We start from the raw sequence: 25,584 nt of genomic DNA, 5'->3' as shown, positions 1-25,584 counted from the left end.
CTAATTTTGCCACAAAAAACTGGGAAAATGTATTGACTCGAGTATAAACCGAGGGTGGGAAATGCAGCTACTGGTAAATTTCAAAATGTGTTTGAATATTTACATAAAATTGTAATTTAAGGTATGACGGCCAACTCTGATTAAACTATTATTCTAACCTTATGCAATGTAAATGTGCTTACATATCTTTCAAATAATAATAAAGAGACTAAAATAATAAATGTAATAATAATAATAATAATAATAATAATAGAGTAAAATAATGGAAATATAATAACAGTAATAGAGTAAAATAATAAATGTAATATTAATAATAGAGTAAAATAATAAATGTAATAAAAATAATAATAACAAAGTAAAATACTAAATGACTTTGACTCAAGTATAAGCTGAGGGGGGCTTTTTCAGCCAAAAAAGGGCTGAAAAACTTGGCTTATACTCGAGTATATACGGTACTATATAGCATGTAACTCATCTGTTTAAGTTTTCTTGAGATGAAAAAGGATTAGTGTAAGTCCAGTCCTGCAGGACAGCAGATTCTGCGTACTTCTGGTATATCTGATTAAACCAGAGTTCACCAGCAGAGGGCATGTATTAATTCACAACCTGTTATGCTCATCTCATAAATTGGCAGTCCCTTGTAGGTGCAGTGTACTTTAGTATTCTCTAATGCTATGTACTGTTTTATTTTAAAAAAATTATACTAAACACTTCAATTGAATAAAAATTTGGGTTAGAATCTTGCATTGCACTAGAGAGAATTTTTAATGTGTGCTTTTTTAAAGGTACTCTCAAACGTTATATTTTTCCAGTGGAAAAATGAGAATGGGAACATTTGCGAGAGAAAGCACTTCAGTTTCTCCATTTTTTGCTACTTGGCCTTTAATAGGGCATGATTTTGAAGGAAAAGCTTTTTGGAATAAATCAGAACTCTTAATTTTTGGGAGGCATAAATCCTATTCTCTAGTATGTGTGTGTGTGTGTGTTTGTAGACACACAAACATGCATTTTTGTATAATGACTCATATCAGTTGGGTGTCATTTCAAAAACTGTACACCCAACTTGTAATGTCATATTTAAATGGATTATATAAAACTACACCATAGAGGATAATAATAAACAGGTTAATTGCTCATGAAGGCACTGCTTTTCAAGTGAATGTCCAGTTTTAATACCACCTGGAAAGCTGCACTTGTTCCATTCCAGACTTTTGCTATACTCTTTAAGAAAAATATCCATAGAATTCAGCTTTATGTCTTGGCAAGCCCTGTAGTCACCAAGCATCTAGCTTTGTGTGGGTTTACTTACTGTCGACAGCTCTTGGACTTCCACCATATCTTTTTGTTTGTGCCATTTGACTGGCATGAAATAACTTCCCCTTTCTATCTAAACTTTCTAAGAAAATTGATTTTAGGATTACGTTTTATGGATACTTCTTAAAGTACCAGTACAAAACAAATTTTAAAAAATCAAGGTTATGCATGGAAACATTTTATGGAATGAATGCTAGGTATTAGTTTTGATTTAGACCCATTGAATCATTGGAACGTATGCAATCATTGACGTATTACGTTCCTCAGTGGTTCAAACTTCTTTGGGACAAGCAATAGGGTTTAGGCCATTATGTTCTGATAGTATTTCTCAATATGAATATGAATGAGTTTAAAATCTGAAGTTGTGGTTTGAGTTATTTATTAGGGGTGTTTCACATTTGAATTGCACAATATCAGAAATCAATGTTAAATTGAAGCTGTTATCAAGGACTGTTGGGGTTGCTGACCACACAAAAGCATTCACCGAGTGCTGTCAGTTTAAGATACTGACAAAATGCTTTAGTAGAAATAGTTGTCATTTTTGTATCCTTATTCAGTCTGTATGGAGTTCCTGGGTATTGTATATGAACTGCAGAGTAAGGGAGATGTTTCTGCCAAAAAACTAGTATAATTGGCTTTCTTGACCAAAATATGCATAACCAATGCATAAATACTGTAAAGAATGCCTAAAATGGCATTGAAATAAATAGTGAGGGGGGTCATACACATTGACAGCTGGACAGGGTTTTTTTATATATTATTTCTTACAAATAATATTTTGATACTTATTTTTCATTAAGATTTCAGTGCAATTTGAAACCTTTAGCAATAATCCTAAAATGGGTTTGCAGTCCTTAATAATATTAATTTAGCAGAACTTTGATTAGCCCCATATTAATTTTGTAGTTCAAGCTGCAAAAAAGGAGAGAAGATAACAAATAGTTTAATAAATTAGTTATATTCTTACCATCTTCCTTTATTTAGTTGAAAGTACTCCCATAAACAATTTAAGCCATAAAATACCATTACTCGTCCCAGTATACAGTATTTTATTGGCTTAAATATTGTCACAAATCAGAATTCTCCAATTACCTCCCACAGTAGCACTGTAAGTCCTGTGGTCCAGTGAGACTTCCTAGTATGCATATTATGTTGAGGATTAGAAGCAATATTTTTCTATATCTATTATATTCCCATATAAATTCAGGCATTAACTAGGATAGTTTGTTTAAAGTTTATGCATGTGAGGTGTTATACTTTGTATCAAACAATAATAAATATTGTGGGCTACATATCTGATACTAAGTTTTATGTAGTAGCTCGTATAACTTATCAGTTTTCAAAAACCCAACTTTATTAATTTTTTCAGGAGATAAATCTCCCCCTAAACTTGAACCATCAGATGCATTACCTCTTCCTTCAAACTCGGAGACTAATTCAGAGCCACCAACCCTCAAACCAGTAGAACTCAATCCAGAGCAGAATAAGCATTACAAAAGAGTAAAATTTGACAATGAATTGTATAGTACTTCCATTCAGAAAGAAATAAATGGACACACTCCAGAAAACTTACTTGACAATAATCTCAGTGAGTCGACTGTTTCTGCTGTAGCTGAGTCATCAACTGATGTAAACAGACGTACATCCATTCTCTTCTGCAAATCGAAAAGTGTAAGCCCCCCAAAGTCTGCAAAGAACACTGAAACCCAGCCAACTTCTCCACAGCTAGGGACCAAAACCTTTTTGTCTGTAGTCCTTCCAAGGTTGGAGACACTACTGCAGCCCAGAAAAAGATCAAGAAGCGCATGTGGAGATTCTGAGGTGGATGATGAGTCCCCTGTAAAGCGTTTGGATACAGGTAAACATTTGGTTTAGTACTCTTTTTGAAGATGACATGGATAAATCTATTCAGTACTAAAATTTGCTAATATATTTGATAACAGAAATATACAACTCTAAATTTGTGGGTTTTCATATTGAGATACATTTTTTTAAGATTGAGATTTGTTTTATCCATGTTATCTGACTTGATAATAACAGGTGTGTCTTTGCTCTGATATTTTTGATCATTTGTTGCTCTTTAAATCAATCAAAGACTTTGGCATTCCTGAAAAGCTTTCCTACATTTTTAAAAGAAAATGTTTATTGTCCAGTTACTTTGTTGTAACTGCTTAGAATTGTGAGAATAATATTTTTGTTTGTTCAAAGATAACTATAGGATTGTCTTTTGTCATGTTCTTTTTGGCGCATGGACTCTGATTCAGTGTATTGGAAAGAAAACATTAGCTAGCAATATACATTAATTGCTGCATGCAGGCTCTTGTCATGTTAAGGTAGGTAGGCCATACCTACTCTCAAACTTACTCAAACTATCTTTGAACTTTTACTATTTTCACTCGGTATAAGGTATAAAACAGCACATGTGCACCTTTGTATCCAGCCTTGCATTATAATTTTAAGAGTATTTTTAAGTATGCAGAGATATTTCTTTCAGTGTTGAATTCTACACAATTGAAAATTATATGAGCACATTGATACACTTGGAGGTTTTTTGGATGTTAGAAATATGTGATAATGGTACCTGAAAACATGTTTAACCTTTTGTTTAACATTTGTTTTTACTCTGAAATAAGTGTAACCACAGTATGAAATGTAAATGGCACTTTATCAAGACACATCATCATTTGGGGGGGGGGGGGGTGTTAAATATTAAAGCTTACAGATTGAAATTTACCAGAATGTATGCCAAATAAATTCATGAAATACATAGTTTAGTGAACATTCATTCATTCATTCTGGTTCAGAGGTATTATTCTGTTTATATGATTGTACCTACTCAAATATTGTCTCAACCACTACTTCTTAAACTATGGATCACGACCCCAAATGAGGTCCCCTAAGCTCAATGTTGGGCTCCCGAATTTTTTTCCTGAATGTTACCCCATGGCAGTTTAGACTTTTACATGAATATGTTGTACACTGCCTTACAGTGGACTTTTCAGAAGATGCATCCACTTTACTTCATAAAAAGGAAAGTCACCCTGTTTAGCAAGCCTTGAAAATTCTGATTTGTTATCAGTAAATGTTTGATGTTTATACTATTTTATATACCTATCTACATGTGGTCATGTAAACTTTTATCAGGCCTAGGGAGTCTCAAGTGGAAAAGTTTAAGAAGCCACAGTCTAGTTGATGTTGCATATATGCAACATCAACATATATGCATATATGCAACATATATGCATATATGCAACATATATGCATATATGCAACATATATGATGTTGCATATATGCATATATGCAACATCAACTATGCAACATCAACATCAACTGTTGTTTCTGGTATAGTCTTTTAAGATTCTTTTTCAGTCTATGTGTACTCACAAATCAAATATGGAATTATATTTTGCAGAGATGATCATTTTATCTTCTGAAACAATATACTACAAGCTTTCCAGTTTCTTGAAACTACAGAAATATAATTTGTTAGGGAAAATCAAAGGAATTGGTCATATATAAAGGAAATTGTGATAAAGATGTATTCAAATAGTGTACTTTTCAGATAGTACTATTGGCTAAATGTCTAGATTTGTGGAAGTTGGAAAATGGATGTGGCAAAATGATGAACACCTAAAATTGGACAAACACTGTCCAATTAAGTTATATTTGATAGCATTATTTTATTATGGAGATAGCAGCAGGCATCTTGAAATTCTCAGGAGTTCAAACAAAGTGTCATCAACTTCAATTGATTTTAACATTTCTGTGTGATGTAATGTAATTGCAAAATAGCTGTCAGTCCATCTAGAACAGGCCTGCACAACCTGTGGCCCTCCAGGTGTTTGGGACTCCATCTTCTAGAAGCCCTAGCCAGCTTGTTCAATAGTCAGAAATTCTAGGAGCTGTAGTCCAAAACACTTGGAGGGCCACAGGTTGTGCAGGCCTGATCTAGAGTAAGGCATTCATCTTCTCCATCTCAGGACCCACCTCCTACCATTACCATGTAGCTTTTCCTTCTTCATTGTATCTCCTGCCAATATTTTTTTTAAATCTTTAAATCACCACAGCAGATATATCCTGAATTAATAATGATGATGTGGAAAACCAGAAGAGATTTAAGTACCGGTTTGAGTTTCCTAAGGGAGAGAAAAGCAGTATATAAATGCTGTAGATAAGAAATACTCTCCATTCCTTTCTGTGTTACATTTTGTGCCACTGTTTATTGATTTAGATCTTCTCCATCTGTGTGAATGTTCATCTATTTTTTTCTATTCAGAGTTTGCAAATTTAATTCAAGTTCTAGTGTCAAAGACAGTTTTGTCAACATTGATAATCCTTGGTTTAGGTCAGAGTATTAAGATCAAACTGAAGGAGAGGGGAAAATTGGTATGGGAGAGGAGACAAAACACTTGAGTCAGTAGCACATAGATCGTCTTACAAATTTGGCTAGATTATAGGAAACTGCATATATTTCTAAACATTTGTCTGGGGCTGTTATGTATTTACATAACATGGTTTCATTATGGCCTCTTGGATTTTTTATTTTAGTGTTTCAGGTACTCAGTTCCATGGAATCTAAGTGTAAAATGCGTGACAGTCTAATTTAATGTAAAATGTTAAGCAACTTAATTGATTTTCAGAGTAGAAGATGGTGATGGGGTTGTGCTTTTCTTTTCTGCTCTAGACTGCTAAAACGCCCATTATGCAATCAAAGATTCTAGTTTGTAAACTTAACTCACACCAATTAGCCGGTGTGACTAGAGTTCTTTTCCTAGTGGTACCCAACCAGAAACTTCAGGAAGATTCATCAGGTAGGATATAGGCTATTTCCAAAACATGAAGCACTGTGATGCATAGACAGCTAATATGATGACTTGGTGATGGGACTAACAATATTATGTCCTATTTATTTCTGTCTTCACATCTTCTCCTTTTTCTGGCCAGAACTTTAGTTGAAGGGTGTGTGATAAGTGTGGGTTTGTTATTCAAAGTGAGGGACTAGTAGAATATATGGGATGAATCTAGAACATTTTCATTTGCAGTTATTTCAGTAGGAAGAAAGAGGCTCCGGATCCTATCCACTATGTTCTATCTCTTGATTGTGGTCGGATCACTGGAAATACATCACATGACAAGCTGTTTCATGATATGCTCCAGCATGTTACTTTGACCCAGCTCCTTATGGACCTCATTTCAGGATATCCACCCAACCCCTTCCTATTGCAGTCTCCCATGGAAATATGTTGATAAAAAGAGAAACGTGTTGGTATTTAGATCATCATTATAACTTAAAACACACAAAACATTTTTCTTAGTATGTACTAAAAAGTTTCACATTGTTTTATTTATTTTATAGTTATCTACAGAAAGGCTAGTTTCAGAGGAAGATTTTTACAAATACATCTAGAGTCCTTGAATGTACCTAGAATTCCTGCTACTTGTAGCATGACGTTATCTGTTTGTTCCTCTACCTCGTTGTCCTCAATTTGGAGTATAGTGAACATCAAAACAAAGTACACTGCTACAAGATGTGTTGATTTCAACAACAGTTGTGGGTTAGGTTATGGTGTACATTCCTCTTTTCTTTTAAACAATGCAAGCCTGATCAACTTTTATCTGCCAGTCACACCTTAAAAGAATAAAAGTTCAAGCAAGACCATCATTTTCAAGTAGGAATTGTGGAAAGAGAACCTGGGTAATCTTGGTTAAAGCCAACCAATCACAGTTTAGTGAATCCTGTGAAGGGAGGGTCTATGGGGAGAAAGGCTTGTCAGATTGGGAAAATATGGAATATGTTAAGAGGAGTCAAATATGGGAGGTATCTGAATAAGGTTTGGGAGCCATGTACAAGGAAAGAGACTGGGGATTTCTTATTTATTTGTATTATATACATCTTGTTTCCCCCTTTTTAAGTGTTAATTGTGTATACTTCTCTCACCTTCCTTTCCTCCAGCACCACCCAAGTTGGGCAGGGAACATTGTAATCGGCAATACATTAATGTTCTCCTAAGAAGTTACAGTTGTCCTTTTGGAGAATAATGTGGTCATATAGATATAGCTTCTTGTAGTTCTGTTCTCCTTCCTCCATTCTTAAATACAGCAGAACCATTTATAACTTGAATACTACCCTGATTATTGACTGCATATATATTCATACTTACACACATATGCACCAGTATATTGATAGTATTGATAATGCCTGTTTTTATTTTGATTATTATTAGTTCATTTTTATCCTGCATTTCTCCTGGGACTGAAGCAGCATACTGTGGGTTAAAACAAATTTTCATAAAATACACATTCATGAAGACACAGTAAAACAACAAATCCCTAATTACCTACATCGTAAACAATAAATTACTAACATTACATTAAAAATTCCCTAGCCTCAGGCCACTGAGGTTATTTGTAAAACAAGGTTATATCCAAAATCCTAAAAAGACTCAATTTTCTTTGGGCTGTGTCACATTGCCAGGTCCGATATAGCATTTAAGAGGTAGATATTCCCAACTGCTAATTTGTATAATTCATCTGGAAATGCCTGGCTCCACAGGAAGATCTTAATTAGAGATCGAAAAGCCAGTAAGTAGGGGACCAGTCACGCCTCTCTAGAAAAGTAGTTCCAGAACTGCAGAGCCACCACCAAGAAGGCCCTCTCTGTCATTCCCACCAAGAGCACTTGTGATGGTGGTGTGACCGACAGAAGGGCCTCTCCTGATGATCTCATATTTTTTTCTCTCTGTCACCATATTTTTTGACACTAGCATTTTGTTGACCACAGAATATCCCAGTAGAAAATAAAGACAAGCAATCTGAAGGCACATACATATATCTACTTTGAAAGATGGCTGGACTGTAGTCCCCAAACATACTGTTTGCCTCTGATATTGATTGCAGTGGAATAAAAGTGAAAGTAAATGCTGTATAGCATTTTTATTTATGTAGGTTTCTGTTCAAGCCTCTTGCTTAGAGCTCTGTTTTATGCTAGTTAGAACTAGAAATCCAAAAATAGTTGAAAAATGTCAATAAAGTAAGTAGCTAAATATTTCCCTCCTTTAAAGTCTTCAAAACACTTCTGGGTGGTCTTCTTGTTGACTCTAACTCTGTAAGAGAGTTCTCAGTTGCAGTCTACTTGATTTGGTCACATATTGGTTTCAAAATGTTAGTTATTACCATCTTTTTCTGAGAGTGGTCTTGTTACATTATAAATGTAAAGTCATTTTCAAAAAATGGTTAAAAATGACAAATCTTCGCAGAATCTTTCATTTCCATGCATCTTTTGAAGCCTGCAAAATTGTGCTTCATATGTCTGTATTTGCAGAATCCTGTCTTAGTGTGTAAGTTGGCATGAATGTATATTGGCAGAATATGTGAATAGGCTGCCCCCTAAATTGGAAAGCAGTATTCTGTTTTTACTAAAAACTTTGAAAATGATAAAAGTTCAAGTATTTAGAAAAATCATAAAGCAATATTTTAGTCAAATGGAAACTTGATGTTTTTTTTCATGTCAGGAATGACTTGAGAAACTGCAAGTTGCTTCTGGTGTGAGAGAATTGGCCATCTGCAAGGACGTTGCCCAGGGGATGCCCAGATATTTTTGATGTGTTACCATCCTTGTGGGAGGCTTCTCTCATGTCTCCGCATGGGGAGCTGGAGCTAACAGAGGAAGTTCAACCTGCTCTCCCCGGATTCAAACCACTGACCTGTCAGTCAGCAGTCCTGTCACCAGAAGGGTTTAACCCGTTGTGCCACCAGGGGCTTACAATGATGATTCCTATTTTATTAAAAAAAAACCCAATGTCAAATGGTCCTAAATATGTTAGCTCACAATCCAAATTCCAGACTCTCTTGCACAAGATCCCCTTTTAAGTTTTCTGGGTTTTCTTTGCTTTGTTGAGGCATCTTCATATAGTTACTGAAGTGGACTCTATATATAGAAGTAAGTGCATAGCTAGTATTTAAAACATCTAGGATAGATTAATCAGTCGTCTTTCCCTAGAAAAACATTCTAGAAAAAACAGCCTATGATCTTTATTAAATCTTTATTTAAAAGATCCCAACTTCTCTCCTGCCACTTCTTTCAGTAATGAATATATGATTAAAAATGGAGACTATTTCAGTCTTCATTTCCAAATGTCACATTAAATTTGACTAGTAGGGTGGATACTGTGTACAGTCTTTGCTAATTTTGCTCTGGATATTGCTGGGAGGAGGGCCTATTTATTTATAGTTCTTTTTCCTTTCAGCGAGACTAAATGACTTTTTCACTGTCTTCCAGGTTCTCATATTAACTAATATGCTGAGTATTTATCTGTTTGGATCCTAATTATTTTCTCTTATGCTGAAAATGGAATGGAACTCAATGTAATGATCATTTTGGAAAACAGAAAGACAATTACATTTGAAGTAATTATTTTGGAGCATGTTGGAGACACCAGCCATCCTTAAAACAAAATCATTATCTTGAACACACTTGGAGGAAATCTTTGATATATACATGAACCCATGCTTCTCATTCAGTATATTTCTCGATCTCCGTAAGTCATAAAGCTGTATGTTGCAATCTGTGTGACATAAATTAGTAGCAGTTTTACTAATCCCCAGAAAGCCTACCTCAAATGTAGGTGTATTGGTTAAGAATGCGTTTTTCCATCTACATTCCTCTGCAAACCAGTCTATTCTTCCCTTGGCCAGGATTTAGACTTCATAGTACGTACTCCAAGCATGGTAACTATTTTTCTATTTACCTTTATTTAATTTATTAAGTAGAAACATATGTATAGTATGTAAAAGAAATAGACTGTAGTTGATACTAAAATCATAAATGTGATTTTACGCGAATAGTGGCAAAAGGTGTCTGTTTGTTTATTATAAACATTTGTCTTCTGTACCCTAAACTAAGATTAAGTAAGCTAGTTCAGAGCCAGTGCTTATGCTCTGTAGAAGTAGAGACACTTTATTGACTGCCTAGAAGAAAGGGATGTTAGATTTCCTAGATGCAGTCAGTTGTCTTCAAACTTTGTCATTCAAATGATCAGTTGAAATCAGTGGGATTTTAGTTAGTCTTGATTACAGTTCCGTCAAGTTTTCCCAGATCTACTTAGTAGTATCTAAGTCTCACCTGAATCTAATCCAGTGTCTTGGGTTTACATTTTTCTTACATTTTCTTTTCTTCTTTTTCTTTGATAGAGTAATTTAGAATGATTATCTTGTGTGCATCGGTCTGTTATAAGACTGCATGGCATCGTCACAGTAGTTTGTCTGTATTTGCAAATCAAGTATAATTTCAATTTGGTATTTAGGAGTTTCTTCAAACTAGTGAAATACCACCATTACGATTTCATTAGTGTGCATGTATCTTGTGTTTCCATGAAAAGGACAGTTATATATGCAAATGTCTCTTCTACTTTATTTGGTTTTTGTTTTTGTGTTTTTGTAGTGGTGGTTGGTTTTGTTTTGCTTTGCTTTGCTTTTTAGCAAGGATGTTTTTCTTCCTAGGTTTAGAACTTTTCAGTACTAACATGATTGGAACTTCATTTCATTGTAGACAAGGAAGCTTATAAAATTTGGAATTTGCACTAATGGTTAAAGTGCCTTTAAAGTTACATGAGATTGTCTAGAAATTGGAATGGTTTGAAAGGTGTTTGTGACTTGTTTTCATAACCATCCTAAATCTTTAGGCTGCAATAATAATAATAATAATAATAATAATAATAATAATAATAATACAACAGCAACAACAACAATAATAATTTATTTGTACCCCGTCACCATCTCCCCGAAGGGACTCAGAGCAGCTAAGAAAACACTCATGATACCACACATAAAGTAGAATTATATATTATCAAAACAAAACACAATTTAACTGAACACAAACAATGAACAACGTCTACCAATAAAATTAAAAATTAAAAAATTCTAAAACACAGCCATTCTTGTGGGTCATTGGGTTTCTTCAAACATGAGCTAAAGTGCTGAATAATGTAATATGTCCATAGTACAATATTCCAGGTCAAGGGCCCATGTAAATAGACATGTTTTAAGACTCAAATGGAAGGTTTGGAGATTTGGGGCTAATCTAATCTCTCTAGGGAGGACATTCCAGAGCCAGGGAGTCACCATTGAGAAGGGCCTCTCTCTTGTTCCCATCAACTACACCTGTGACAGTGGTGGGACCAAGAGAAGGGCCTCCCCAGCAGATCTCAAGGCCTGCACTGGTTCATAGAAGAAGATGCGGTCTCGAAGATAGGTTGGACCCGAAGCATATACAGTTATGGCCTGTTTTGACCTGCTGTATAGCAAAGATCCAAGTGTTCTGAGATTAGGTATTGCTTAGGACAACTTAATGAGAAATTGTAAATACAAAAAGTTTATGTGATGTCTAAAAAGTTGATAATGGTTTTGCAGAAACTTCAGTGCTAATAGTTATCCTGTTTTCCACATATTTCTGCAGCTCAGAAATAATAATTTTAATTGTGCAGTACTTAAATTAAGGAAATAAATCTTCTGCTGGCTATGATTTTATATCTACTTGCCTTTATGGTCTATGTAGAAGTGTCTGTACATAATTTTTAAACCCTCACTGCTTGTTCGTTTAGGTCTTCTATTTTGTGTTTTCTGCTTCACAGACAATAATAATAATTCATTGTACTGGTAGCTAATTGTCAAAGATTCCTATAATCTAATAGCCTGGTCTCTTAGAAATATGATACTGGTCCCTTCAACTTTTTTACCCTCTCCAATTCCATGTATGTACATATTATCTAGGATTGTGGCTAGATTTTTTTTCGTTTGAAAATCATTTATGTTTAACTATGTAATTGTGGTTTCCTCACATCCACAATGCAAGTTGTTATTTGGAGAAGCATGGCAAACTATTTTTATGAAGATTTAGCCTTGTAACTGTTGTTTCTAATACCAGTTTGTTCATTAAGATTTCTGCATATACTATCTTTTCTGAATAATGGAATCAACTTTGATTATGCAGTATCACACAGAAATGGCTTTTACACACTTATGGATTGGAATGGTTTTAATTGTGGAAGCTTCAGGAAATCTTCACAGGTAACATGCCTCAAACTGTACTATTTTATCCATTGATATCCCATATGAGGAAAAAAAACATGTCCTTAATATAGGAAAGACCAGCCCTACTGAGCTTTATGGTTGATATGTTATAGCAGCCAAGTAGTAAGATGACTAAGGTAGAATTTTTCACCTTGCTTCACCATCAGATAATATCAAAATTGTAACAAAATTGGTGTATGAAGATGGCACCTTTAGGACTTGTTCTGGTTGTCTCTGGGTTTTAATTAATGTATATTATGGGAATCGTCACTATAAATTGAACATCACATACCAGCTTTACAATATTTTTAGTTTCCTATTTTAACCAAATCATCCAGTGATAATATATATTCTCATGAATAAGTCAGCCTCATGTATGAGTCAAGGCCAGGTTTTGCTGCCAAAATTACAGATTTTGATTTGTCCTGCAAATAAGTTAAGGATCATTCCATCGAGAAGGGAAAACAGCAATGCTCTTGCAGGGAGGTGGCCACTCCTGGCTGTTGCTGCCATTCAGAAAGGTCTTTTATCACTCTCCTCACAAAAGGGGATGTATTATTTTTTTAGAAAATAATGTTTAAGACAGTGTATTACCTCTTGTCAAAAAAGGAACCATCCGTTTCTCCAACTCCAACCCAGCAGATCCTAAAAGAAGCACTGATCCCTCCTGACCAGTATACCAAGACAAATTGGAATGGTTTGAAAGGTGTTTGTGACTTGTTTTCATAACCATCCTGAATCTTTAGGCTGCAATAATAATAATAATAATAATAATAATAATAATAATACAACAGCAACAACAACAACAATAATTTATTTGTACCACCATCACCATCTTTTCTCTCTGCAAGATTCACTGCATCAGTGTAGTGGTGCGACTGCATCTAGGCATTCAAAAGGGCCACAGTGGATGTTGACTCTTTTTATTGGGGGGGGGGGGGTCGGGTCTGTTTTTTTCAACTTATACGCAAGTATATATGGCACATAATTCTGTGTTTATGACTACAGTATATCCCGGACAATCTTGGTTGGTGGTTAGCTGAAACATCTGTCAAATCTCTCCTTGTTTTATTAGTTCCCTCTTCTACAGTTTTAAAATAGGACAGTAGGTTTAAAAGCAGGAGCTGTGAAAACTGCAGTTTATGTTTGTTTATGCTTCGTTTGGTGTCTGTAGAGTCTTACATATTGGGTGGCTGTTTTTTAGACTTTTTAATGGATAATAACACTTTGCTTATCTGTTGATTGAGTCTGATTCAACCAAGTAGTGTGTGGACAGCAACTATATTTTCCCTTGACTCGTGAAGGAGCTGGACTTTCTCTCAATTCAAATGATTCAATATGTGTATGTTTATCACAGGTTTTCCAAAAAGTAACTTTGAAGATTTTAGTTCTTTCTGTCTCTTCAGACTTAATTTTCTTTTGTTTTTCCTCAAACTTGGTTCTTCATTTGTTATTTTAAGAGCAGTGCTATTTAATGTTTTGCAATCATTGTAAATTCATGTGACTTGACATCCTGGTTTTTCAATGGGGTCGACACATTTAATACTGTCTCTTGTTCACTCGCTCACTTATGTTGCAGTCTGATAAAGGCTAGAACATATACACATATGTATATGGAGATGTGCGTGAGAATAAAATGCACTGTCAAATTATGAATGTTTTTTGTGTTTTAAATGCCAGGCCTTTCGAACGGTTTTGGAGATGGTGGTAAAGAGTCAGAGACAGATGATACTCCAGGAAGAAAAGTTGAGCCTCGCCGCCGTTGTGCATCAGAGTCTAGTATATCCTCAAGTAACAGCTTGTTGTGTAGTTCAAGGTAAAACATAATGTGTTCTTATCATGAAAAATCAAAATAGAGTAAGTTGAGGATAGAATTCCAGTGAGCAGAAATCTAGAGAAATGAGTAAATATCTCATTGCCAACTGTTTCCTTTCCTATGCATCTCCAGAAAATGTACTCTGAAGGCTTAAGAGTACTCTGGAATAGTGTGAAAGTTGTTATAAGTAAGTCTAAAAGGGAAATTGGAAAGTTGCTTTCTCGCTTTTGTTACACAAGAGATTTTAAACTACATTGTAGGCTTGTGCAATTCGGCCAAAAGGCATGCTGTTTTGGAGTCCAATTTTGGCTAAACCCTATTTCTGTTTATCGGGAAGTTACTTGAATTGGGAGGAGTGTTGCCGTTTTCATTTGGCAAAGATTCAGCCAACCAGCTACAATGGGAGACTTTAAGGGCTCAATCCTCAGTCATTTTAAGGCCTATCTGCATGAACCATACTTAAGTTTCAGACCCCATTTACAACTGCAGGCCTGCCAACTTTCAGAACAATTCACCAATCTACTGATTTTCAAGAATTATTTTAAGTTTTTACCATAACGTTTTTAAAAATGAGGCAAAACACAAGAGAGGGTTCTGGGAATTGTAGTTGCCAGTTGTGCCCATTCTCAGCCAATCAGAGCATGGACACAACCAGGCCTTTTATTCACTGAGAAACACACACAGAGAGAAACTCCAACTCCCATTATGCTTCTAGAGAAACTCTGAGACTTTTCAATCCCCGTCCCATGCAATTGCTACTGAGAAAGCAAGTTCCCAGTAGCACCCTCTGGAAGAACCTAGGGAACTTTTCCAAAAGAAATGGACACTTTGGTGCCAGGGAGGGAGAAAAGATGCTGCAGGTAATCCCATCTTCACCAGGAGCCCCACAGCAGATCCCTGCCTCAGGTATATTGCAGACTTAACTCCATCCTTCCAGTAGCCGATAAATCCTGTTCTTTTGATCTGTTTTGCCCAGCTTTTTTGTTCCCTCCTCCCCGTTCTGTTTTCAGGAGATTACACAAAATGGACCACCAAATATTACAAATCACTTTCGGACAAACTGATCCAGATCAAAGCCTACTACATTGTAGTCACTTCCACAAATGGAGGGAAAACTTGCACAAATGCAAAATCACCACAGGCTTTAATCCATAGTTCTAATTTGAATGCATACAGGATATAGCTTTAAGATGAGTGTTTGCCATATTTTCTGAAATCTCTTACAGTGGTTTTGATCTATCTCACTTGGAATTGAAATTGTGTTTGTAATGCTAAGAAGTGGACAGCTCAATGTTAGCTTTAAATCCTGTGTAATAATAATTCTGACAATAATTCATGTTTATAATGCTTTAAGAAAAAATAAGATGATTACCTACAACCAAAAATGTATTTTGTTTTCTAATAATAGGTCACGTGATTATTGTCTATTTGTGTACAGTTTTTTTTCTTTAACGTTGATATGGCCGGTGGACTAATCAATAACCTTTGCTTTGCTTTGCTTAATAACAGGTCACGTCTTTGTAGTTTTAGCCTACCAAAGTGTGGAAAAGGCAAGCCAGCGCTTATACGAAGACACACATTAGAAGACAGAAGTGAGTTGATATCATGCATTGAAAATGGAAACTACGCAAAAGCAGCAAGAATTGCAGCTGGTAACTGGCATATTTTTATAGACACATGGGATAAACACCTGGCCAATTCTAGGAGTCCCCCTGTGCTCTTTAAAACTTTTTGGTGCCTTTTTCCAATATATGCTTGTATTTTTGCAAAATAAAGAGCCTTGCCCATTTTTTCTGTAACTGAATTATGCCATTGTGTATTAATAGACTTTCTACTTAGCCTCTGGCTTCGACATCTCTGATGTCTCTCATTTTGATCAAGCTTATTTCCTCCTCCAATCTCAAAGGTCATCTTAGCAAATAAAATTCCTCCCCCATTCGTATTTATTTCTCTGTATGAATCCCTACATTTATTACAACTGATCTATCCACTCTCATTGCTATATTTAGCTCTTATTTCCATGTCTTTTATATACTCGTCTCCTTGTTTATAAAGGTCCAACTTCACCATTCATTATGACATTTCCTTTTCAGAAGCCATTGTTTTACATCCTATTTTGCATTTTCTTTTCGTGACCCAGCTTAACCTTTTTCTTAGCTTGCTTGCTTTCACCTCTCCACTCTGGTGCTCTTATTATCAGTTCACTCACCCTTGAATAAACTGTAGAAGCTGAAAACGAAGAAGACCACTTTGTCCAGCATTGTTGTGTTGTACCTAAATCAGAATACAGCCTGGCTTTATGCAAACATTAATGCTGAGACAACTTCCATTCACAGCACACTTGTGTTACAAAGAGAATACTTGATGTCATTAATCTCATAAAGCAAAAACTATACCAGTTCATCTCTAGTCTTGAGAAATCAGTTGTGGAGATCCTAAGAATAGAAGACATACTTTGATCTCTGCTGCATCATATTAAGGACCTATTAGTTAATGTTCTTTGAAGTTCTGGGTTCAACTAATAACCTTAGCCACATGATTGAATAGTATGTCATTTAAAATTCAACCATTAGGTTAAAATATATTTAAAGCTATAGAAATATTTTAATTCTCCAGAATTGACAAAACAGTTCTGCTATAAAGTCACAACTGAAAAATGGAGAAACAGAACCACCACTTTTTGCAGAAATTGCCTCTGATTTTTTTTTTAATAGATGAGTGGTAGTTTTGCACCACCTCGCGCCGTATGTTGCCAACATGATTGTTCTTCTGTATGGAAGTTTATGTTTTGAAATAGTTCCTTTGTAATTTGAGATGATTTTTAACTATGCTGAAGAAAAGGAAGCTCACAGTGGACGTAACTGGTTAAAATTGGTCTATGGCATGTAGCAGCCGTTTGATGCTACCATCCTAATCAGAAGACACTCACAGGTGTTTCATTTTTAGTGATGGCCATAACATCTGTGCACTAGTTACATAAGCTTAAGATATTAACAGTATCGAATTACTTTCTGAAGTATCTGTTCTCTGGTTTTAGAAGTTGGACATAGCAGCATGTGGATTTCAACTGATGCTTCAAAATCTGTCCTTGAGCCGCTAAAAGTTGTTTGGGCCAAATGTAGCGGGTATCCTTCCTATCCAGCACTGGTGAGTTAGCAACTCTTGAGTAGAACCCATAGTAAATAAGGTTAGTTCAATTGATTTGCAGACTCATCTTTGTTCATAGGAATCTATTTGTATCTTACAGTACAGGTGAATTAAAATGTTACCTGCTTTAGCTGTATAAATTATTAGATAGCCCTCCAGTTATCATGCTGATCATTGGCATAGGTCAAGAGTTCCTAACTTGGAGTCACCTGGTGTTTGAATGTAAACTCTCAAAAGCCCCAGCCAGCTTGATCAACTCCCAGGAAGTTTAGGAACAGAAGTCAAAATACTTGGAGGATGAATAGTTGGAATCCACTGGCCTCGATAATTGGGATTGAACTATAATAACACAGCTGGAAGGCTTCAGGTTCCCTGTCCCTAAAATGTCATACCTTTTTGTTCACTGCAGATTGTAAACCTGAGGACAGTGGTCCCTCGCTCCTTTGTGGTCCGCTTATTGCAGACTCACTGTTCCACAGGGTTTTTTTTTTTAAATTAAAAAAGAAAGAATTTTGCCCTCATTACCACCTTCTTCCTCCTCCTCCTCTTCGCCGCCTGGAGCCTCTTGCTGCCACTTGGGCCCCATGCGGCATCATGGCAGGAGGCCCCAGGCGGTGAAGAGGAGGACGATGAGGAAGGTAAGATGGGTGAGGGGGGTAGAAGAACCGCCCCCTTGCCCTCCTCACCCTCTTCTTCCTCCTCGTCCTCTTCGTCGCCTGGGGCCTCTTGCTGCCGCTTGGGCCCCATGCAGCGTCACGGCACGAAGCCCCAGGTGGAGAAGAGGAGGAGGAAGAAGATAATAAGGAGGGCGAGGGGGGAAGGAGAAGGGGCTCCCCTACATTGTGAAATTTCACTTATCACGGGTGGTCCAGGAACGTAACACCCATGATAAGTGAGGAACCACTGTAGATTGTAAACCTGAAAACAAATTAACATTTTGGAAGCTGCTCTGAATGCCTTTGTGGCTGAAGATCAGGGTAAAAATTATATCTAAATAATATCTGCCATGTTCTGAAGCTGTAAGAATCACTTTCTATTAATTTGGCACACTAATTGCTTCTTTTGGCAACTTTTTTCAAAATAAATTATATTGATAATTTTAAAAGATGGCCCACTCTTAAGCATGATGGTCATAGATCCTGTCTGGAAGTAGACTTGTTGAAATAGTAGGATTGCCTGAACTCTAATTAATAAACAAAATTGCAAAACAAAAACACCTTTTTTTAATTTATCCAGAATTAAATTGATACTGTGAAATGTAATGCACAAGATATTATCTTGCACTCCTTTTTTAAAATACATTGTTTCGAGTTGATTATTTCAAAATGTTACCTTGCAAAATGTTACCTGTCAAGAGGCTTTGGGAACCACAAAAGTGAGGTCTAGAAGCTAAATGCTCCCTGTAAGTAGCACTTCCCCCTCCCTGATATTGAAGGATGTCTTGTATGGATGCAGTTTAGGAAGTAACCACCCTATCAACTAAATGAGAATTGTTTGCCACATTGTTTACTTAATGTCAAAATTGGGTCCAAAGTTATACAGGGTTAGTCAAAATGCATAGGCCAATAAGCCATTCAATTGAATGGCTTATTGGCCTATGCATTTTGACTAACCCTGTATTTCTGTTTCATCAGTCCCATAAAGCATGCCTAACTTGCAATCCTACCTTTTTGATTTCAGACATTTTTATTAGTAGCATAATTAATAGCATAATAATAGTGAAGAATTTTTAAGAATAGGGGTTATTAATTTAGTATTTTCCCCTCTTGCTTTGTAGATAATTGACCCTAAAATGCCTCGTGTTGCTGGTCATCACAATGGTGTAACAATTCCAGTGCCACCCCTTGATGTATTGAAAATTGGAGAACAAATGCAGACCAAATCGGACGAGAAGCTTTTCCTGGTTTTATTTTTTGACAACAAACGAAGTTGGTATGTACACTAAAAAGTGTTAACATATTTTATGTATCAGAGGAGATGAGAATGTGATGAATTGCGAGTTGCACAGCTTTTATTTTGAAAGTAGAGTCTTGCAGAAAGAGTAGAGTAGAGCAGTTCAAATTCACAGAAATAGAATTATGACTTCTTAATCACATAATCAAATCTGACAGAGAATGTCCAATTTGAATGTCTAGTATATCGTTAAAATCGAAGTGCATTTTAAGTTGCGTTAGAATTTTTTTCTAGAAAATACAACTCCCAACAAAAATTATGTGTGAGGTTTCAAACATTTATCCAGTTTTACTTTTTGTATTTGCTCCTGCACTTAAATGAAAATGTTCTGTTAGCTTTGCCTGATTATGGGAATGATAAAAAGTATGCTTTTAAGGGGAGGAAGTCCTTCCTGCCCTTTCTTCCCCTTCCTCTTCTGTTTTGGAGGCAGAAAGCGAAGGAAAGATGGGAAATGTCTGGATTTCAAAAGAGTCAGTCTTAGTCAGGATGAGATTGTGGCCGGGAGAAAAAAAAGTGTATCAATTAGACCCTGTATTGGCTACTCCTCATATATAATATTGGAATCCTAGAGTTGAAAGAGACCACTAAGGGCCATCCAGTCCAACCCCCTGCTATGCAGGAAGGCACAATCAAAGCACTCTTGATAGACAGCCTCTGTGGAAAAGGCTCCAGAGAAGGAGACTCCACCACACTTTAAAGCAGCATATGCCACTCTCCAGGAAGTTCTTCCTAAACTTTTCAGTCAAATCTCTTCCCCTGCCAGTTGAACCCATTGCTCCCTTGTGCCCTGGTCTCTAGAGCAAGAGAAAGTCAGTTCCCTCTGCCTCCTCCTCAGTGGGACATCCTTTTAAATCTTGAAACATTCTTATGTTCCTTCTTTACCTTCTCTTCTTTCAACTAAACATCCCCCAGTAGGAAAGAAGGAAGGAAAAAGAGAAGGAGGGGCGGGGGGGGGGGGAGGGAGGAAAAGATGGATGGTTGGTGGGTGAGTGGGTGGATGGATGGGTGGAAGGGTGGAAGAAAATGCAGGAAAGAAAGTGAGAAGGAAGAAAAGACAAAAGTGAAGGAAAGAAGGAGAAAGGAGGGAGGAAAGAGGGAAGGAAGGTTGGACGAAAGGGTGTAAGGGAAGGAGAAAGAGCAAGGTAAGAAAGGAAAGGAGGGAAGGAAGGAGGAAGGAAAGAGAGAAGTAAGGATAGAATGGTGAGAGAGAGGAAGGCCTGAGAAAAGAGCCCAAGGGGCCACATACTGCCCCCGGGCCTAGGTTTGCCCATACCTGTTGTAGAAACATAAAAATTACCTTGGCATGCCACTGTATAATTGGAAAGACAGCTTTTATGTAGGCTTGAAACAATTAGCATTGATTTGAGTGGAAGGCATACTTGCCTGTCTTAAATGGGGCCATGTCCACCATCATAGTCTAGTTCAGGCTTGTCCAACCTGCAGTCCATGGGCTGCATTTTCCCCAGGACAACTATGAATGTGCCCCAACACAAAATTATAAATTTACTTAAAACTTTTACTGATTTATTTCTAACCCAATTACATAGCTCTTCAGTGCGAATTTTATAGACGATGGAATAAAATGGAACAATCTGTATCCATAAATACCAGAATATTACATGTATAATCCCATTATAATTGCAAACAGTTCAGCCAGAAGACATGCTTGACAATGTGTGTGTGTGTGTGTGTGCTCATCAGCTATTTTTAGTGTTACTGTATTTTATGTGTGGCCCAAGACAATTCTTTTTTCCCCAGTGTGACATAGGGAAGCCAAAAAGTTGGACACCCCTTCTCTGTTATTAACCAGGTGCATAATATAGTCACTACTTACCTTGTGTATCAAAATCTTCATAATGTGCTGTGTGCAAGGCTTTTCCTTAAAAGTATCTGGAAGCTACAATTTACTATCCTGTAGCTGGTGTTCAGCATATAGAACATATGGCACTGGTTTTGGTTGAGCAGAATCTGCTTTAATTTGCTTTCTGGTCCAGTTCAAAGTATGATCTAGTAAAGCCCTTAAACATTGTAGTCCTAGCCTACTTTAAACCAGTACTTCTCACACTATGTTATCTCGTGGCCATTGCTTTTTTCCAATTTGCCATACTTGTGCTATATATTATCATATTGGCATAGTTGAGTGGCAGTATGCTTCCGACCAACATTGGTTCAAGGACCACGACTTCGGATAACACTGCCTTGTAATGGTTTTCACCAATTCTCCATCTATTGTGGAATTTGTCAGTGGTATGCCTATTCCCCGTTCTTCAGAAAGCGAATTCTGAATTGAACACATGACCATTTGCTTGAAGTCCTTTTGAAAGTTGGCTTTCCAGAAATGTAGGCATTGGCCCGCATACATACTTAATATTGTTTTGGCCAAATTCCAGCCTCTGTAGTCACAAAAGAAAACAATTACATGTGCAAGATAATTCCAAATTATGTGCACACTGCGACAGGTCATAACTGTCTTCAAATAAGAAACACCTTAAAACCTAATAATACTGATAAAATTTACTAATAAGGTTTAACTAGAGAATTCCTTGTAGGAGATGGTAAAACATGGACCATTACTGGCTTAAAAGTACTTTATTTGATGTAGTCTGAAAGGGTACAATCAAGATTAGAACTGCATGGAAAGATTGAAGACATGGATGTTCGAACAAGGATTCGGTTAATCCGGTGCAATGAGTTTGATGATTAAGGATTGGTAATCATGGACGATGAAATTGGTTAAGAGATGCATTGGATTATATTGTTAAGAGATGCATTGGATTATATTGGTGGCCCAATATTATGTATTGTATGTTGTTTTTATGCTTTTTAAACTGAATATTGTTGATTGTTGTAGAGTTGTAAACCGCGTTCAGTCGCCAATTTAGGCTGAGAAACGGCGGTATACAAGCGCAGTAATAAATAAATAAATAAATAAATAAATAAATAAATAAATAAATAGAAAGTGTATTAAAATCAGAATAATGTATAAAAAAGCAGACGTCCTTGTAGTGTGTTTACTATGGAAGCACATGTTCAGTTGTTTCAGCCATGTCCAATTGACAAGAACAGATATGTTGGGAGCAAGGAATACATGAGTATTTCCCCATTAAGAGTGCTGATCATAAAGTACATTGATGAGCTAGAATGAAGTATTTTGGGACTTTTGGAGCATCAATTTATAATGTTCAAGAGAAAAATGTTAGTGTAAATTCAACATCTAAGTAGGTCAAAAGTTGATGCTTTATGAAGAGATATGTTATATTCTTTTTTTAATTGTCTCTTTGGTTTTTAAAACCTCAGATATAGCAGAGCTGAGGGAGAAAGCCTAAATCACTGTAATTTTTATTCAAAGTTTTTCCCCTAATTAGAGGAATGTTATATCCAATGCAGTAAGGAAGTCCAAAACTGGGAAATTTAGTTCGAAGCACTAGCTAATAAATGGATCCAGGCATTTAGTTCTAAAACAGGTATGTCAAACTAATTTTCACCGAGGGCCACACCAGCCTTAGAAGGGCCGACTATAATAGTAAGACTGCATCAATGTAACTATGCTGCCTGGTATTGAAAGCCTTGTGGGCCACATAAAATGACGTGATGAGTCGGATTTGGCCTGTCAGCCTTGCGTTTGATACATGTGTTCTGCTTCTACTTTTAGGGAAATAGTAATGCAACATGGACAACAATAATATTTATCAGAAATTGAGACATTTGACTAGACATATTTAATTCCACCATACATTTATTGGTCTTAGTGTTTTCTGATCAATTGCAAACATATGTTTTTTTTTCTTTGTACCATTTCTCCATGTAAATTTCCAATTGTTTGATTCTAGTGACGTTTTGTAAACTGCCTTTGGCACAATTTTATTTATTTAGTTACTTTATTTTATCCTGTCTTTCTATTAATACATGAACTCAAGATGGCTAACAGCAAACATGGAAGTGGCATGAATTACATCCAATAGGGCATGAGTTACATCAAACATTGAGGTTATTTTCAGTTGTTTAAAATTGTTATTACTACATAATAAGCCTTTTGTTTATTGAATTGCAGGCAATGGCTTCCAAAGTCCAAAATGATTCCACTGGGGATTGATGAAACAATAGACAAGTTAAAAATGATGGAAGGTCGGAACTCAAGTATTCGTAAAGCTGTTAGAGTTGCTTTTGACCGTGCTATGAATCACCTAAGCAGAGTTCATGGAGAGCCAGTCAGTGACTTCAGTGATATTGACTAATGTAGATTGTCATCAAGGCACTAAAGTACTTTGTATAGAAACCTGAAAATTAACCTCTTTGTCTACAAGAATGTATTGAAGATACAGTTTCATAATCATTGATCCAGTGGCAGAGTTCTGCAGACTTAACTTCTTGCACAGCTCTTCTGAATCACCATTGCCATACTGATTTGATTTTTTTAATCATTGTGTTGCCGTTTGGAAAAATTTCCACTAAAATATCTTGTTTATAGTGTTCATAAGCTGTACATATATATATAAATATATATTCAACTCTTAACTTATTCTGATTTTAATGTAGGTTTTTTATTTCTTTTATTTGGCTGGGAAAGGGATAGATTGTCATTTCCATTTCTTTCCGCATTTTTTAAAAAAATACTTAAGCACCGCCTTTCAACTTTTGGGGCTAAGTGAATTTTGAAGTAAGTAACATCAGATAGATTTGGCTGAATCATATATTATGATATGGTGCTGCTTATGTAATTTTATGTGATCTGTAGCTTTTAAACAAGACCTCTGAATGTTTGATTTTTCATAAATCATAACTGTTTGCACAAAGTACCAAGTGGTTAAAGATGTAAATTTCCAGCAGCAAATATGTATTTTAAGAGAAGAAAATTACAATATTTTGGAGGGTACTTTGTGAGAGAGACAACAGAAGTAAAGTTATGCTATGTACATCACTTGAAAAATCACCAAAAAACACTCCATTGTTGCCCAAAATTTCACTTCAGAAATTATTTACGTTTTACACAAAACTGGCTCAAAGCCCTTCAGTATATTTCTTGCAAAGACCATATCTCATCTATCTCCCCTGGATTTTATGTGCCTCCCTGTGTTATATTTATTGTAGAAAATGTATTACTTTACTTTATAAAGAGAAATAAATAAGAAAGTATATTGATATACATTTTTATACAGGCACATAAGACAATTTGCTTTGGGAGAAAAGCTGTCTTGGAAATGGTTGGATAAAATAACTTGATGGGTTGTGTGTAATTTGACTTTTTTGTAACTTGTAACCTTTGTTTCAATGAGGGGATTTCTGTAACTTTTAATTTTAGAACACTTTGGTAGCAATAGAAACTTTGGATACATTTTTGTATGGTACATGTGATGTATATAGAATTAGTACTTTATTTTTATTTCAAAGAGGTAAAAGCATTACATTTAGGGGAAGGAAAGTCGTAGGGTGGGTTTCCAGTAATAACTTTTATATTAAAAAAATAAAGTCAAACTATTGATTGTTGTAGCTACTTTATTTCTATGTTCACTGGAATACTGGATTTGTAACCATGAAAATGGCAAGTTTGTTTTCAATGTGATTTATAATGACTACATTATTTATAAGTGCACTGCGTTGGACTCTTCAGTGATAACTTAAATACTGTACCAAGATATATAATATGCAACACCAAATAATGCATATGAATGCACGAATATTTATGCCCAGCTTTTTTTTATAATGGGTTAGCAAATATGACAAAGCCTATACTTTGGAAATCTTTTAAACAGCTTCATTGGATAGCATTCTTCATTGTAAAACCTGCTTGGATTTTTATTTTAAAGCTACGGCCAATTTTGGAATAGTTTCTAATGTTTTTATTCTCTATGGTTTGTAATACCCCCTTAGAAGCTTGAAATAAAATTCCTTTCTCAAGTGATATTTTTTTGTCATGCATTTGACCCGTAGAAATGACTGCATGAGGTCCAGAATCGCTAAAGCATTATTCTTTGCGAACACTCATGATGGAAAATATTCCAACTCCCATACAAAGCATCCTGATCAAATATTTGCAGCATGACCCGTATTTTGGACCATCTAATATCAGTTTGTTATATACAATTGTGTTGAGCCTGATTTGACAGGCCTCCTATGTCACAATATTTGCATCTCCAAGGATCAGTTTTGGAAAATAAGAGATTGTGTCAACCGCCTTCTCTGTTATTGTATGTTCACAATCAAGAAAATACATACATTCTCAGAATAAAGAGCAGAGTCATGTCTGATTGGCAGAGAGAAACCGAGGGGATGAATTGCTTTACCTTTA

General features: G+C 35.9%; 1 protein-coding gene across 4 annotated transcripts in view; it reads left to right on the top strand.

Moving 5' to 3' along the window:
• BRD1 (bromodomain containing 1) overlaps positions 1–25,197 on the top strand; it is a 45,370-nt gene extending 20,173 nt beyond the window's left edge. For 2 of the 4 annotated variants that reach the window (XM_060777799.2, XM_060777802.2), the window contains 6 exons: positions 2,684–3,172; positions 14,063–14,198; positions 15,708–15,850; positions 17,236–17,345; positions 19,123–19,277; positions 23,350–25,197. In XM_060777799.2, coding sequence (XP_060633782.2) covers positions 2,684–3,172; positions 14,063–14,198; positions 15,708–15,850; positions 17,236–17,345; positions 19,123–19,277; positions 23,350–23,533 — 1,217 coding nt within the window. In that variant the 3' untranslated portion in view covers positions 23,534–25,197. The remainder of the gene's footprint in view (positions 1–2,683; positions 3,173–14,062; positions 14,199–15,707; positions 15,851–17,235; positions 17,346–19,122; positions 19,278–23,349) is intronic. The other 2 variants (XM_060777801.2, XM_060777800.2) reach the window with 2 other exon arrangements.
• Positions 25,198–25,584: the final 387 nt, after the last annotated feature.

The sequence above is a fragment of the Anolis sagrei genome, chromosome 5, assembly GCF_037176765.1.
Source record: "Anolis sagrei isolate rAnoSag1 chromosome 5, rAnoSag1.mat, whole genome shotgun sequence".
NCBI lineage: Eukaryota > Metazoa > Chordata > Lepidosauria > Squamata > Dactyloidae > Anolis > Anolis sagrei.
Note: the sequence above shows the minus strand (reverse complement) of the source record. Positions and strands in the feature narration are given on the sequence as shown.